General features: G+C 40.5%; 1 protein-coding gene across 3 annotated transcripts in view; it reads left to right on the top strand.

Annotated features, from left to right (window-relative positions):
• DEAF1 (DEAF1 transcription factor) overlaps nucleotides 1-16,856 on the top strand; it is a 28,388-nt gene extending 11,532 nt beyond the window's left edge. The window contains exons 10-13 of one of the 3 annotated variants that reach the window (XM_026110708.2): nucleotides 3,793-4,043; nucleotides 11,734-11,799; nucleotides 13,794-13,880; nucleotides 16,147-16,856. In XM_026110708.2, coding sequence (XP_025966493.2) covers nucleotides 3,793-4,043; nucleotides 11,734-11,799; nucleotides 13,794-13,880; nucleotides 16,147-16,251 — 509 coding nt within the window. In that variant the 3' untranslated portion in view covers nucleotides 16,252-16,856. The other 2 variants (XM_026110707.2, XR_003260840.2) reach the window with 2 other exon arrangements.

Genomic DNA, 16,856 nt, shown 5'->3' with positions numbered 1-16,856 from the left:
GCAATGTATTCTGTCTTCCAGTTAGTTCATCTCTCTTAACCTCTGAATGCTGGCTGATGTTTTACATTTGCTTTTTGTGGCGTAAGTCAGAGCAATACAATGCATTCCTGCTCTGTCCAGAATGACATCTGGGTGATGGTCTTAAATCTCTTTTTCCTTAGTCAGATCTTGATGTTATTAATTATTGATTTTTTTTTTACCAGTAAAGCAAAGGTCATTGTTTTATCTTGACTGATATACCTGTGCTAAACTGAGGAATCAGAAGTAATTCCCATTAGATAATGTCAAATGTCAGGCTGTACTGAAAAGGTGACAGTGGAAAACGTTCTTCTGCAAACAGTTATTGATAAAAGACAGATTTGTCTCTTGCTCATATCTAAGTCCAAATAGTTCTATGCCATTCATGTGCAAATGGACTGAAATTAGTATCTTAACTAAGGGCTTTTGATTATAAAAATGTCAGTCTATCTGTATGATGAACTTGAAATGCTGTCTGTCAGAAAAGGTCAAACATCTAATACATAGTGACCTAGAATACAGTATTTTTTGAGAATTTCTGAGTTTTTTGATACCTGTTCCCTTTATCCAAATCAGTGCTGTATTCTTTCAGCTTTTGCTGCTTGTGTGAAGAACTACCAGGTATGATTTGAAGAAGATTGAAGTGTTAATACACTTAAATCGGTTTCTGAGTTAGAATATATTCAGTGTTCCATGCAATGTTCCCTTTGCAAGAAGTCCTGTTTGCCTGCAGGTGCTTTACTAAGGAGAGGAGGCTCTCTGAAAGTGGTACTGCTGGAATTGCAGCCTGGTTCAGGAAACCATGTTGGCCTGGTCCTGTTCATGACAGTATTTACGTCTGAATTTTAAGTATCATTTCAAGGGTAGCCCTGAAGATGTTTTCCTGAATGAGGGGTCTATCATTCTGAGTTTCTTTTAACTAGTTTGTGCAGTCTGCTATTCTATGTCCCTGTCCCACAGTGAAAGAGGTTTAAGAGACTGGTTTTGTTCTTTCTGGAGGCACCTTAGGAAGACTAGCCTGACTAGAAAGCCATTTTTATGAATATCTGTAATGATATCCAAAATGGATTCTGATGAGAGATTGCAATAAAGTGAGCGAGAATTAAGTGCCTTCAGGCAGTCCAACCTCTCCACTTTGTTCAAGAACTTCCCTGCTTAGTAAATTTATTTTCTTAACTCTGGTTTCCAGGAAGAAAATCTGGCTCCAGTAACTTTCCTTTTTAATGGAATAGTTAATAGTTAGTTTAATAGTTAGTACCCTACCGTGGCAGCTGTGTTGCCTACATCTGTCTCCAGGGCACAAAACTCCCTTCCTTGCCATGCGGCTGATGCTTACAGAGACAGTGTTATCGAGGGCTCTGTCAGAGGATGTTGTTAATAGCAGGCAGGCATTATCTTCAATAGCATCAACAGTGCAGGAGCTGGAAAAGACTGTGCCGGGTGGAGGGGCTAGAGGTGTCAGAGAAATACATCTAAAAGGATAGCAGACAGCGGAGGGATGTGAACACAATTTATAAGGCTCAACACTTCTGACGTTATATCTCCCACTGTATTCAAAGTTTCTCTGTGGGCAACAGCATCTATCAATTTGAATGGTTCTGCATGTATCATATGAACGTCTCATTCTCTATTAAAAACTCAAGGAATGCTAATTGGTTTTTGGTGCCTTGAATACTAAAAGCTCATCCCTTGACAATGCCAAACTATCTGGGAAAGTATTGTGTTTTCTCAGCCTTCAGTACATACTCATTTTCCTGTGTGCCGAATCATTTTGAAGCTCCTACCTAAATATGCATAGAAAATTCCTGAAATAGACTATTGGTAGATTTTTCGACCAGTAAGGCTACACAGACTGAAAGATAGTGCTGCCTTTTTTTGTTGTTTGTTTTTTGTTTTGGTAAAAAGTATAGTGGAGAATTTTGAGGTCAGCTGTTGGTGGATGTGAATGTCTTGAGCTTAATTTTATGGCAGGTAGTATGTATTTATAGCTAGAGTTAGAGTTAAATTTTGGAAAAATAAGGCCAGCAAAGCCAGATGACGTTTGTTCCTGGAAATGTTGCCTGAGGTGAGTGTACACTGTGTGTTGTTGGCTTCCTAGACCTAGATTTAATTTCCTCATACTGTGGCCTCCCAGTGTGTATGCAAACTTAGGGTTATGGCCAGTGTTATGAAAAGTAAATGTTTTAGAGACACAATAACTGACATTTTTTCTGAAACATTTGCAAAGGTAAGTTTAAGATAGGCATTGCTGATTTTCTAGGACCTAAGTTTATTTTTCTAGTGTAGGCTTTGGAAAAGGAAAGACTACAGAGCTACAGTAATTGGGAGATTTAGGGGTAAGTTCAAGGAAAGCATTGCTGGGTTACTAGGGTAAGACTTTTCACTTCTTTGTTCTGATGGCTTCCTGCTTAATATATTCAAACCTACAGTTACTGTTAGGGTTATGGTTAGTATTTGAAAAAGTAAAGGCTGCAACATCTCAATTGTTTTGGTTTTGTTCTTTTAATGTCCCTTGGAGTGTGTTTAGGAAAAGTGTTGCTGGGTTTCTGTGCTTTCCTATTTAGTTTCATACCTGTGGCCTTCTAGTTTATACAAAAGTTAAGTGCTATTGCTGGGTTCTGGAGGAAAGGGCTGCAGACAAGAAATTACTTTTTTTTTTTTTTTAGAGACTGTGCAACACAGTAAATGTAAAACAAATGTCAGTGGATGTTAATGTCTTATGTTAAAATTTCCATCTAAACTGTGTATGTTCACTCCCATCTTTGGGATTTGGAAAGGAGAGGTTTCAGAGGTGCAATGAACATTGCTGTTTGGAAAATCCAGGCTGGTGCATTTGAAATAGATACAGATAGCTGTGAAGGTCTTTTTTAAAACCTTTTGGTGTTTGAGTGTGGTATGTGTATTTTTATGCTTATAGTTTGTTTTATGGTTAGAATCCACGATGATGGGGTCCAAAGAAACAACAATTGTTGCGGTTCTAGAGTGTTTGTGGAAAGTGTGTTTATGTCATCTGCGTATTTTTGAGGTGATGATAACTGTCTTGTTTATATTTGAGTCTTGGTTCAGGGTTACTGTTAAGATGAGAATTCCATAGGGAAACATAGGGGAGCATAGTGTGGATTGGTGCCTATTTTTTGTAATTTTACAACCTGAGAGTTGATACCTGTGTGGTGATGTCAGGAGAGTTTCAGGCTGAAGAGTGTTAAAAAAGTGTTTGTTCAAGGTTAACGGCTGGGTTTGGAATTAAGATGGTGGGTGCTGCAGATCTAGATTTGCTGTTGTATTCTGTCTTCTAGTCTGATATATGGAGTAATAAAATAGGTATGCAAGCTAAGAGAGAGCTGGGAAACTGTGATTACTCCTGATTTCAAAAATACTATGGAGCACTTGGTATTTTAGGTCACTGATGGTTTTATTATAACCTTATTTTAGCGATAGTTAAGGGAAACATAGGTGGAACATCATGATGATAGTGGCAGACAAGTTGTTGGGGGTCTTATTTTCACTACTTAATTGTGCCTCTCTGCAGCAGTGCTAGAAGGCGTTAATTCCTTCCTAGAGCGAACAATAGGGTTAGGATGCGTGTTCTTCAGTCCTCTAGATTTGATGTTAACCCATGGGCTTACTCTGCACAGCTCTGATTCACAGAAGGTAGGTCTGTTTAGCTGAAACTTAGTTGGATTGGAAGTTTTGATAGAGCTTGTAAACAGAAGCACTTTATGGAAATGGAATGCTCTAATTCTATATATTTTATTTTGCTTTCTTTATATTCAGTGCTGACCTCACTCCCTGCCTTGGCGGTGCCCCCCACTACCCCTACCAAAGCCATATCCCCTTCGGTGGTGAATGGGCTGGAAGTGACCGAGCAGCGAAGCTGGCTGTACTTGGAAGAGATGGTTAATTCATTGCTCAACACAGCCCAGCAACTGAAGACTCTCATTGAACAGGCTAAACAGGCCAGCTCCTCCTTCCGCGAGGCTGCTGTCACGCAGGCGAAAATTCAAGCTGATGTGGAGAGGAAAGAGGTAATGATGCCAGAGGAGGTGAGATGACTCAGCCAAGGCCATCTTTTTGGCTGAATGATGAGCAGAGCAGTACCTTGCTGTTTTTCACTGGCTGTTACTGTGGTAGTCCTTAGAAATTGTTTCTTAATTCCTTGCTAGCGGTACTATCTAGACAAATCAGAGTTATTCATGTCATGAGGAAAGGAATAGGGCATTCTGGGATTCCAGTAGCTGAGGGTAGCAGGCTAGTCGTATGAACAGTTTGGTGTTACAAGTCCTGAGCTCTTGCATCAGGCATCCATAAATTTCTGAGACATGGACATTGAATTCTTATGAACCCTGGTACAGGGAAGATCCTGAATGTTCAGCCATGAGGTGATGCTTTCTTCATGTCAAGTGAGCAAGGCTATCAGAGGCTTCTGACTGCCTGAAGACGTGCAGGGATGAAAAGAAGAGCAAGCTGTGGAGTTTATGGGGAAGATAAGCAGTAAAATTTTGAGGTGTCTTACTGAGCATTGCGCAAGCTGATCTCACATGAGTCCTGTGGTAGGACTGCAAGGCAGGCTGCAGTGGTGAGGACTACAAGAGTATTCCCTGCAGGCTAGTACCCAGGGGCCCTTCTCTCCTCTGTAAGAAATCATCTACAGAGATTGCCCTGTTCTCCTTGCTTTTCTTCTTTTAAATTAATGCGTGGTAGGGACCCTGGATTCTTCTTTATACCAGTTCATGCCTGCACCCAGAATCCAGCTCCATGCACTGCTGAATGCATTCCCCTTCTCCTGCAGGTCCACAGCTGCTGGTGTGGACTTGAGGCAGAAAGAGGGGGCAGTTTTACTGTAAATTTGTTCCATTGTCAGTAGCTGATGAACTCCCTTCCGTTACACCACACTGTCTGCTGTTGCCAGTGGCGTTATTGCTAACGTCAGCTTTCCACTGAATTCATAGGCATGAGTGTGCAGCAAGAGACCTTGAAGAAATGTGTGTGGGAAGACTTTGCTGAGAGCTGAGAACCCCTATGACAGTCCTTGCAGCGTCTTTGATATTCTTTGCCACGTTGTCTCTGCTAAACTCTTCTGTACGCTGCATCCTTGATGTGCAGGTGTGTGATATGTTGAGAGTCTAATTCTTCCCTGCCTTCCACCTGGACAGAATGGGTATTCGTGCTGCTGTCCAGTTTTGGGCCATTTGCTGCTAAAAAGCTGTGTAGAACATGGGATACTGAAAAACTGGAAGCTTTGACACAGTTTATAGCTGAAAATCTGACTTTGTTTAACTTCGCTCTCTGCTTCCTTTTCCAGTTTATATGCCGTCTTCCCTTCTGTTTATCCTTACAGTGGTTTCTGGAACAGCTGTTCAGTGTCCGTTCCCCCTCTGATCCAAATCCAGCTGAGGCAGAGTGTACTTACTTCAGTGTACTCATAGTTTCTTCTTGTCCCAGGAATGGGAGTTAAAATCACTCCTGTGTACTGATTAAAGTGCTGGCTTTACAAGGCAAGGATGAGCATGTGTTTGTTTCCAGAGGACGTCCTTTTCTCAGTAACTTTTGAATCCCCAGCTAAACGATTTATGCCTCTTACCATTCCTATTTTGTACCAAACCTGTTTTGGTTCCTCAATGGCTCAGTATTTTGATAAACTCTCTTGGTGATGATGGTATTTTTTTGTATCCAAATAACAATTGTCAAGCATGCTGCTTTGTGCCAGCATTTGCAACCATCTGGGTATACTGCAGGTAGCTATTTCTGAATACCATCCACTGAAAATTCAATTTTTGGAAAAACCTCTGGGTTTCTGGGTACAGGACTGGCATTTGAAGTAACTATAATAAATGTCAAATAATTGGCTGTCCGCTTTTGTGTTGCTTAAAGGTGCTTTTCTGATTTCATGAGCGTTTCCGTGATTTGTAACACAAGTCTCTTTCCCACCATGTTTGTCTCTGATGATGACTGCTTTTTTGACACTTTAGGTATATGAGAAGGGGGAATAGGAATAAACCTACCTTTTTTGTTGATGATTTTTGCTGGACAAGTTTAATACAAAGGAAATAGGCGCTTTATCAGTATTTTGTATTTGTTATGTCCACAGAACTCCTAAGGGCTAATGAACAGGTGGAGGGCACCTGCCACCTTTTTTCTTTGCATTAACAGGGACAGTGGATGCAGCAGTGTGGGCACTTCCATGTAAGAGTACTACCAGTTTGCAGATTTTCTGTGTTCTATGTTCCTACGTATTTAGAAATGAAAGATTGTTTCATTATGTCAGAGCTGTAGAGCAAAGGCTGTACAACAGATTAAATTATAATAGAGCTGTAGATTCAGCTCTTCCTGGAAGAATGATTTAATACATAGCGGGATTAAAGAAATCTGCTAGTTCCCAACCGCATACACAAACTTCATTGCCGTGTTTGTAAATAACAGGTATCTTAACTTCCTACAGTGGTGCAGGACTGTTTCCCCAGTTCAGCACCTTGTCTCTTGAACTAGTGTTCAAGCATTTTTGATCTAGTGACTGCCAGCTCTGGCCCTGTTCATCTAGCATCCCTGCTAAAGAGGGAGATAGCCTATAAGGTCTAACAGAGGAGCAAGGCAAAGAGACTGGGACAGCAGTGTCTTTACCTGCCCTTCAGAGAGTGCCTGAAGCAGCCCCAAGTTTAAGCAGAGTAGAGAACAAGTGGTGAGAAGAGCAAGCAGGAAAACTTCCTTATGTGCTACTTCTGTCTTAGTCTTCCTAGAAAACAATAAATTAAGAAGCGTTAAGAATTGTTTATCACTTAGTTATATGCCTTATTGTATATTGTGTATCACTTATTATATTGCATTTCACTTATTTTATTATACTTATTATTTAATGAGCTTTGGAGCTCATTAAGCATCACAAACAAAGCAAACTGCGTCCATATAGCAGCGGTTTAATATAAGCTTAAAATACAAGAAGTTGTACTCTGTACTGAGCAGTGCTATGTGCTTGTGGGATCTACAGAACTCCTAACTGTGAGAGGCAGGCTTTTACTTCTAGTTTTCTTAGAGCAGTGGAGGGATTTGTACAGACTGTAAGCTTATGTTTGTTATGTGTGAAGTCAAAGAGCAGACATCACTATTGCACTTTCTGGTCACGCTTGCTAATGGTATTTTCCAGGACTATTCAATGGAGTCTGAGGAATATATTATTCCCCTTATTTATAGAATTTCTGAAAGTGGAAATGCCAACATTAGAGAGGAATTTTGGCAGGAAGAGGATCTGCTAAAAGGAGCAAATAAAAAAAAATAATGAGCACAATATAAATTGGAAGCATCTACGGTCAGATTTCTTTCTTAAGGTGGTATGTCTAATATGAATTTTGCAGGAAGATTGAATCCCTTACTGCAGTCCCAAACACATGGCAATACCTGGATACGAAGTACTCAAAATTAACAGGATGACTGAATTGGAAGACACTGAGAATTTAGAAAGAAAAAAAAAGCATTGAGCTGTAAAGTAATGGAATATAAATGTATATCTTCATCTATAATTAGAAAAAATATTGGAAAATACATCTGTCTTTCATTCTTTTCTTATATCTGACATGAAGTTTTTGTTTACTCTGCCTCACTACTAGTATTATGAATGTTACAGTTACACAATGCTTTGTGTAAGGGTTTTGTGTTATCCTTACCTATCCTGAAGAAACTGTAGGTCACAAATTCCAAGCACTGGAACTGAAGGCTTCACTGACGTAGTTTTCTCACACATAATTTTGTCATTTGGAAGTCCTCAAATGCACTCGGTTGCCATCTTTGTCCTTTTAGTTTCTGTAAATTTGTTTAAGGATCATGGTTTGGTGGGCAAACTTCAAGACTGAGGATCTCTTCCAGATTTTGTTTTCAGCTTCGCCACAAGTTACTTAGGTGCCCTCGGGTAAGTCCTTGGCCTCTCTGGGCCTCAGAGCCTGCTATTTAAACTAAGAATAGCACTTCCTTCACAGAGGGTTTGTCTACCATTTTGCAAAGTGGTAGGATATCTGGGTAAAAGGCTTTGTAAAAGTACAAAGTGTCAACAATATAAGACCTTAAAATAAGGACAGCTTGTAAATCTGAAAATTACAGTTCCAACATTTATGAGAATAATCTGTTTTTCAATAATTACATTTGAAACAGAATTGTTCATAGATTCCAAGGCAGGGGTTGAAAAGACCTTTTCTGTCTTGTTACTGTGTGCAGTATCCCATGTGCCTGTAGAGGGTGAGAACTCCTTAATTAAAAAGCAGAGCCCTTGTAGTTCCAGATATGAAGATGAATCCTGTTTAAAAAACTTTAGTGGCCATCAGCCATGTGCTTTCCATATACAAGCATTAGGCACAAGTGCAGTTGGTGCTCTGCCCATGTATGGCTTTCTGCTTGCAGAGTCACCACGTATATTTGTGTTACATGAAATCTCAGGAGGTGATATGCTGAAAAAAACCTCCACCATAAACCCTGCAGTCCTGTGATAATACTAACTTTTTAAAATGAATCATGCTTATTACCAAAAATATTGCTGAAAAGCTTTTTAGATGTTTTTCATTGAATGTAACTGCTCTGTCAGAATTTCATTCAGCTGTTCATAGAAAGTTCTCTGCTAGCCTCATTAAATAACTTGTGAATGAGTGTATCTGATCCTTTGGGTATTGTCTTAATTTTAGTTTTACTACATTTTTTGATTTAAAAAAAAATTTATGGAGAGGGTGAGCAGATCAACAAAGGCTCAGTGTCTCTTACAAGAGATATTTGATCACTTGCAGGATTGGCCCAAAAGGAATGGATTAAAGACAGTATTTTATACAAAAGCCTATGTGCTTTGAAAATGTAATTTTTTTGAGAGTGCATTAAGCCATCATTTATATCAGATGAACTTTAAGAAGGGGAAAATATGTAAACTCACCAAATCATGCGCCAGCAGACACTGCTGGAAGATAATAAAGACATGCAGGAAATGTGTTAAACAGTGTTCCTGTATAAATTAAAAATAATTGGTGTTGAATTCTGACAGTTTTTTTAAACTGAAATAGTCTTCTTTTTTAATGCGGTGGTGTCTACAGGGCCCTGTCCATTTGAAAACAAGGTAGAAGATTAAATCGCTTAACAGCTGGACCATCTGAATTCTTTTTTAGAAAGATTAAAACAATTCAGGGCTAGAGAGTACGAAATTAACCTAAAAAGGGTTGGGCATTTAAGAAATGTAGCTCCAGTAGGCAAATAACAGATTATACTCTCAAAAGCACCAGTGAAACCAGTTGAGAATTGGATGTTGGCAAGAGTTTTTCTGGAGATGGTTTCGTGAGAGATCTGGACATGTCTGGCTTAATCCTTCCTCTGATCATACCTTTTCCTTCTCCTTACTTTCTGAATGCCTTGAATTCTTCACACTGTGGGTCTTGCATAACCAGAGGACTCACTGCTCAGATGGATAAAAAGAAGATAGAAGAAGGTTAAGTACATGTGTGGTTTCCACCAGTACATTTCAGGGATTGGGAGCAGAGATGGAGGAGCTATTGTGGCTCAGACAAGGATAGTGGATGGCTGAACTTCCTCTTGATCTCTTTCTTGTTGGAAATCTCCCAAGAAAACAGGATTAGCCACGTTTATAGAGGTTTAAGTGGATTCTGATGATGGAAAGAGTTTCAATTCTGGAACTATGGCACTTTCTCAGAACTAAAATTTGGTGTGTTCATTGACATGCATGTGGCTCTGCACAGGCTATTGCAGAAAGGACTTTACTGGCAGGGACTACGTATGCAGTGATTTTCTAGTTGTATTTAAATGCCATCTAACCTCATGCTTTGGTATCCGTATTTCTACCTTCCTCACCAAAAAGAAGTTTGGAAGCATTTTGTAGTTTTCCTAGACCATTTCTATCCAGTTCTCTAAGTGTGGGTCATTTGTCTTTCATTTGCTAATGGAAAGCTCATTTCAACCTTTCCTGAAGAATTTGCTGTTTTCTCCCAGCCCGATTCTCTGCCTAGATGCAGAGAAGTGACTGGAAGAGTGGCAGAGGGCAGATGCTACAGCACAAAGCATTGAGTCCCAGCTTCTCTGCTCCAGATGCTCACTAATAGTAATATCCTCTCAAGAATCACAGTCATTTTCTCCCTAAGACATAAGAAGATTGATTCTTCTGCCAGAAGCCACATCTCAAGCTTGCAGGTCTATTTCCTGTCTTAATGAGAATGCTTTTGGCTTGGACAAAATTTTGATTTTCAAAGAGTAGCGTCAAAATAATAATTTTGAAATTTCAATACACATGATATACACTTAACTTTTACCTGCCCAATACATGAAGAGCTGAGGATGCTGTGTTTGTGTTGCTAATTAGTCTGGTCTTGCCTATTAGTCTAATAATGGCAGAACCAAATCATAGCTCTTGTATACAACAGGAGTATTCTCTGCCTTCTTCTTCATCTCCCTAGAGAGTTTTTTAATTTAACTTTGTGTCATGGTAACATAAAGGTTTCAAAGGTTGTGATTTCACAGGAGAATAAATACTGTGATGTCAGGTCATAGAGACACTCTGAAATTAAGCCTTTAATCTCCTTATATGTTGGGTCATACTCCTGGGTCAACCTACTTTGCCTGAAGGTGTGGGTTGGTTTTTTTTTTTTTTCCTTTTTAACTCTTCCCAGTAGAACAGGGTTAGTATGTAATCAAATTGGGCACAGTTTTGAATTCCTTTGTTCTATGATCTTTGTTTCTCAGCAGAGTTGGCTGTTGAGCATGGTAATACTCATGGTGGAGGAGCACTTGATTGGACTCGTGAACTTGTTTGAAGTAAAGGTGCAACATATCTGAGGTGTGAACTGGTACAGACTCAGTTACTATCCAGTAATAAATTGGAGGCAAATTCACATGTTCCTGAAACAGAATCCCAGTTATGGCTTATCTTGAAAGACTGCTGCTTTTCCAACCCCACTGAATTTGCCTAATGTTTTAATTGTGAAGATTGAGCATAAATCCCTAGGTGCTCTGTACTCTGAAGAGAGAAGTTGGACTGACTGACTGACTGATTGGCAGTATTTCTGCTCCAGAGCAAACTAAATTCCTTCAGCTTTAAAATTCACTTCAGAGGACTGTTTATTGTATGCTTTTACCCTTTCATTAAAAGGAAGAATAATGGTTATGGTTGATGATGTCTTTAAAAAGTCTTGGGTATGTTAATTTTGTCCATTTGTTTCCTAATCCAATCCCATGTCTGTTGGGCTGTTCCATCCTCCAGACTCTCTTTTGCCTTTTAGAGGGTTAGGATCACTGGACTTGAACCAAAGTGGCCCAAGAAGGTGGCACTTTGGCTCTGTTGCCATGGAATTTTCCTCCAGTTTTCTTTGCTGACTTCTCAATCTCTCATGTGTGGGTTGAAGTCCTCTTGTACACAATTAAGCCACCTGTTTAAAGAATTAGAGTGCTCAGCCTGATGGAGTGAGAGAGTGGGTTTTGAATGAATGGTGCATTCAGCCGATGGTTTGTCATCTTGCTTCTCTAAAATGGACCTTATTCTTGAAGGCTTCTTCATCTGTCTCCAAATAATGGCATAGTGTCTCTTTGTTGTAAGGCAGCTCAATGATTCCTTCAGTGCTCTTCCATATATAGTTTTGGGCTTGACAGAAGCAAGCTCTGTGGTAGGATCCTCAATGTAGTTCATCCTTTTCAACTCCTTGTGTCATATGCTGGCTATGAATAACAAGTCTTGTGTATTTTTCATTGTAGCAGTATCAGAACCAGTTATTTCAACAAACAGAAGATGTAGATGGGAAAACAGAAATCATCATCAAGGTAAGCTGAGGATGTCTCATATTTTATGAAGAGTCCTTTGGGATATCTTGTTCTTTGTCTTGTTCCAAATAAAGATACAGTTTTCTATTATTATTACGGAAGTCATGTATTTTATATCTGCCCTTTTCTTCTAGCAGAGGTGCAAGCTCTCCCTAGCTGTACTAATGCTCTGTTCTAGCAAAGTGTGTCGTGTTCACGTTGTGTTCCATGTTTCACAATCCTTCTGTGTCTTCACAATCTTTTATCATCATCTGGCCAGTTTAATCAATCTGAGTCACTTCTGAATCATGGTATTGCAGCTTTAACTGATCTGTATCACTAAGGTATGATAGGAAATTCTGTTCTTATTTGTCTTGCAAGCTGGTTATCAAAGCCCCATGGTTCCCTCTGACTTTCAGAATGGGAATATAAGTTAAACTTCTAGTTCAGGACACATGATTTAAGACCTCATATCTTTATGCCTTATTCAACAGTCCTTTCTAAGATCTCTGTGTACAAATGCACATACTGTATATTTTCAACATTTTGCAGTACTGTGTAAGTTATGGGCAGACTAGTATCCTTATGGGACAGATTTTGCAATCTGGAGCAGCTTTAAGCCTCCTTTTGGTGGCCTGAGTTTATGGCTGTACATTAGGAATACACATAGAGTTCAGTCACACCAACTATTAATTGTAGGTACAGCGATAAGATTAGAGCACATGGTGTGATGAACTCAGTGTTAATCAGGGCATTGTTAGATTAGTTGTGTTCGAAAGAAGGAGGGAGCTAATGGAACTAAATATTGCCTGTGTTATGTGCCACGCTAACAGTACCTTCACAGCCAAGAAATGCTTCCTGTCATGGCCTCACGCTGCTCTGACTTGCTAATGATTTGTCAGTAATTTAATGAGTTGGAAACTGAATGCTCTATGAAGTGTTTGTTCCTGTGACAGTTCAATGACATTTCCACCTAAACATACAGGTTATGTTAACTGATGGCACTGATACAAGATTAAAGTGCTAGACACAAAAACATCCTTTAAAAGCCAAGTGTGATTTGTTATCCCATAATCCATCTGTCCCATCTTCTCTTACTTCTAGGGCTAAGTCCTGTGCTTCTGTTACAGTCTTTTAAATTTTACTCCTCTGTTCTCTATTTCTCCATTAGCATACTGCCATACTGCTTATATAATCATACTGCTTACTAGCAAAGGAAGCAAGCCTGCTTAACCTATAGTTTTTTAAGGGTTAGATCCCTTCTCCCTCTCAAAAAACAGGGAGAGGTAAAATTGAAGGGTACTGTCCTCGTGCCCACTCTTGTTCTCCTTCCCCAGACCCTGTTCTCAGACACATTTAGGACTGTAAACCTGAAAAGCTGCCAGACAAACCTGTCTTTTGAATTTTTAAGTTTGAATTAAAGGGAGAGTTCAGGTATGGATTGCCTACACATAGCCTATACACTGCTGTCTGTTTGGAATACACCTGCTGTTGGTTAAGACTGACTCCTGCTGAGGTCTGTATTAAGCTGGGAGTGGCTGACATAAATTGCCTGTACAGAGGGAGGCATCTGTATTTCACTGTGGACAGATTTCTGTGACAACCCACTGTATCACCCATGGTTTTGAAGGGCTTCTTGCCCTCCAGAAAGGAAAACAAAGGTACATTTCTTTTTCCAGAGTGATCCCAGCTCCAGTGGCAAGGAGAGTGGAGGTCTGAAAGTGTACCAAGAAGCCACTGTGCCTATCTGCTTTTTGTTCATGTGTTGAGGATTTATTGGCAAACAGGGACAAAGGGGGCTGTAATCCCTCAGCTTTCATCTTCACACCAGTCAAGTACATTTGCAGTTACATGCTGCAGAAAAACTCAGAGCAGTTCTGCCCCTCTGTTCAGTCTGTCTGCCTTTGCCACCAATCCTGCATTACATCACATTATAGGACCTGTATTACTCTTTAATGATCTCCCTGTTGTTGTCATCTCTGACATGGTCACTTTGCCTTTCATTTTCACAGCAGTCCTGCGTGAACTGTGGTCGTGAGGCAACGAATGAGTGCACAGGATGCCATAAAGTCAACTACTGCTCCACTTTCTGTCAGCGGAAGGTAAAAGATTATTCATGAATTGCTGATTCAGTTGTCCAAAGAGTGTTGTGTGAATGTAGGGAAATGAATGTGGGGGCCTGTAGTGTGCTGACTAATGTTGTGAGTAAGAACGGCAAGAGGAGTGGGCTGCAAAACTTGTCACGTAATGCAGGTAGTCAGACTGTAAGTCTTGCGTGAATCAACAGCCTCAGTTTCACTCAGCATCCTGAACGTGCCCTGCCATTTGGAGACTGGAGAGGAAGCAATAAGGAGCAGCACGTCAGCCTGAAGAAGCAAGGGGGGAAGCTGGGAGAGCTCTGTTGGTTCTACTGCTTGTGCTGTGTATTGTTCGTCAGTGACAAGCATCAGCAGCGTGGGCAGGCTGCTCCAAAAGGAAAGGGAGCCCAGAGTCACAGCAAGGCAAATGGAGGCCAAAGATGCAGTCCCACAGTACACAAGCATGGCCAGCAGAGCAGGTCTGATGGTAATAATCAGGGTCGCCCACAAGTCCAGGGGTTGCCAGGCAAGATCGGAGTGATGAGGCAGCTCTGCAGGTTATGGTCAGGGTCTGGATCAACAGGGTACGTGGTCAGGGTGAGCGCCTCAGCTTAAAAGCAGCTCCCTAGTGAAGGAGTGGGGAAGCACCTGATAAAGATCCTTTTAGCTCTTTCTCAAACAGCTCTTACCAGAGGGCTGGCTTTGTGCAGCCAGTCAAACCCCTACAGGGGAAGAAATGCACTCTGGGCCCTGACAGCAAGCTCCACTTGGACAATAGGAACTTCTACTATCTCCTAATTGCCAAGGGAAACCTCTCTGTCATGGTGTGAGATAAAAGTGTAATCTCGTGCTTAATCTTGCTCCATCAATGGTGGTACACATGTAAACCAGAAAAGTTTGTTTCTGATCACATTTGATGATGTGGCCTCATACCTGTTCATGGCAATAGGCAGGGAAGGTCTTCAAAATATACATTCTTAAAGCTCATCTGAAAATTTGAGTAAAACCAGAAATGAGGGTCTGGGAATCTCACTAAGTGAACTGTGGGGAGCATAGGGACCAATTAGATAGAACACTTTTTATAACCCTTCCCTAACACTTCCTGGTAAATTAAATACTCCTCAGTACATATGGTCCTGCCATGTCACTGAGGACACAAATCTCTTGTGCTTTACATTATTTGTGATGCTACAGAGATTGACCGTGGAGTGAATTAGGTAAACTGAGACAACCTATAGGATTTTGAAGGAGGGAGAAATACCTGTTACCTGAAGGAAGTTGCTTCATGTTTCCTACAGGTTCTTCACAAAGACTCTTGGCACCTCTTGCCTGAGAGGCAAGGGTAATTTAGTTTAGCAAAGGTTATGATTTTGCAGTTTGTCCAAGTTCAGTCTTCATCAGCTGAAACCACGTGTATTAAGTAATCGATTAATTTCGACTGCTTCCTGTAACAAGGTGTAATGGTGAGTTGTCTGCTTGTGCAGCAAAAAGATTAAAATTTCCAAAGAGCAAATGCTGCTTGTAAAAACCTTAAGAAATCTACCCAAGGATCTCAGGGACAGTAGTTCTACCATACTGTTCTGTCAATACAAAACATACTGGGAAATGGCATTTAGTAGTCAGGTTTTGCCTTTTTTACTAGGCAGCTCTTCAATTCCAAGATAACATCTCCCTGTGCCCATAGCTAGAGCTCTGAAAATTAATATGGTGGGCTAGTTTGGGCCACTTGTCGATAACTGAATCCTTGAGATTCCCCCTGTATTTATGTTCTATGATCTGTGACCTCTGATTTGAGCAAGTTAGTTACATCAGTATTTGGTTAGCTCACACTAGTGTGTAAAGAAAGAATGTATTGGGAGGTAATAGTGATATACTAGGAATTGTATTCCTCTCCTTTACCATTACTGAAGTAAGACATCCTGCATGGTGCTAGAGATATTTTGAGCTGTCTTTCAGAAGTAGGTTTAAGTTAAGTTCTGACTCTGCTTTATTTAAATTTTCTAAGCCCTAACTGACATTGATTTGCCGAATCAAGTTTCTGGACTAGGAACCAGCATTCAGCTTAGCTTGTTCCCCCTCTAGTATTGATCCAATATGTGCTTCCTTCTTTCCTATGCATAGTTAGTCTTGTTTGGCAGAGCACTAGAGAGACCTGCTGCAACCCATCTGTGCTGGAGAAAGCAGTTCTCAAATACAGCTTCTGTTGGTGTTGAGTTTGCTTTTGCAGGTTGTATAGTTTCCTTGGGCCAGTTTTTCCTCCATGACCTTTTCATTTCCACTTCCCTTGCAGGACTGGAAGGATCACCAGCATATGTGTGGTCAGTCAGCCACGGTGACGGTACAAGCAGACGAGGTGCATGTCACGGACAGTGTAATGGAGAAAGTCACGGTCTGAACAAACCTACCTCTACATTTTCCATGAACAATCTAGTGTGGCCGGCTGGATCGGCAAGCCAAATGTGAATGGTCTGTCATTTAGGAAGCAGACTCTTCTCACTAGCAAACTCATTTTTGAAAGACTTTTTAATACTGCAACAGCATTTGCCTACTCACAAGCCTATTCCAAAAGTTTGAATAATGCAGAGACTGAGAAAATCTGATCTGGGAAAAAAAACAAAAAACAAAAAAACTACTATCTGCAGTCTACCAGCTGGGAGCCACCTTCAGTTTAAGGAAGCTTTGACCTTGCCAGACTGAAATCTCCACCATGTGGATTACAGTGATATCATCTCTCTTGAGATGGATCTAAAGCAGTTGCTGCAATGAGATTTGCCAGTGTTTCCTTCTCCCTGTGCCTCCCTACCTCTCATATGAAAAAAGGAGTGATCCTTCATTTGGTTTATTTGCCTTGAAAAAGACAGTATAAACTCTAATTTACCATTGGAAGGATTTTTTTTCCTGTGTTCCTTCTGTGCTGGGCAAATTTGGAACACATTGGAGCTTCTGCACTTGAATATAAGTGAAAAATAACGTGTTGTTAAATAAAATGCATTGAAAGCA

Source organism: Dromaius novaehollandiae, chromosome 5, assembly GCF_036370855.1.
Source record: "Dromaius novaehollandiae isolate bDroNov1 chromosome 5, bDroNov1.hap1, whole genome shotgun sequence".
Taxonomy (NCBI): Eukaryota; Metazoa; Chordata; class Aves; order Casuariiformes; family Dromaiidae; genus Dromaius; species Dromaius novaehollandiae.
Note: the sequence above shows the minus strand (reverse complement) of the source record. Positions and strands in the feature narration are given on the sequence as shown.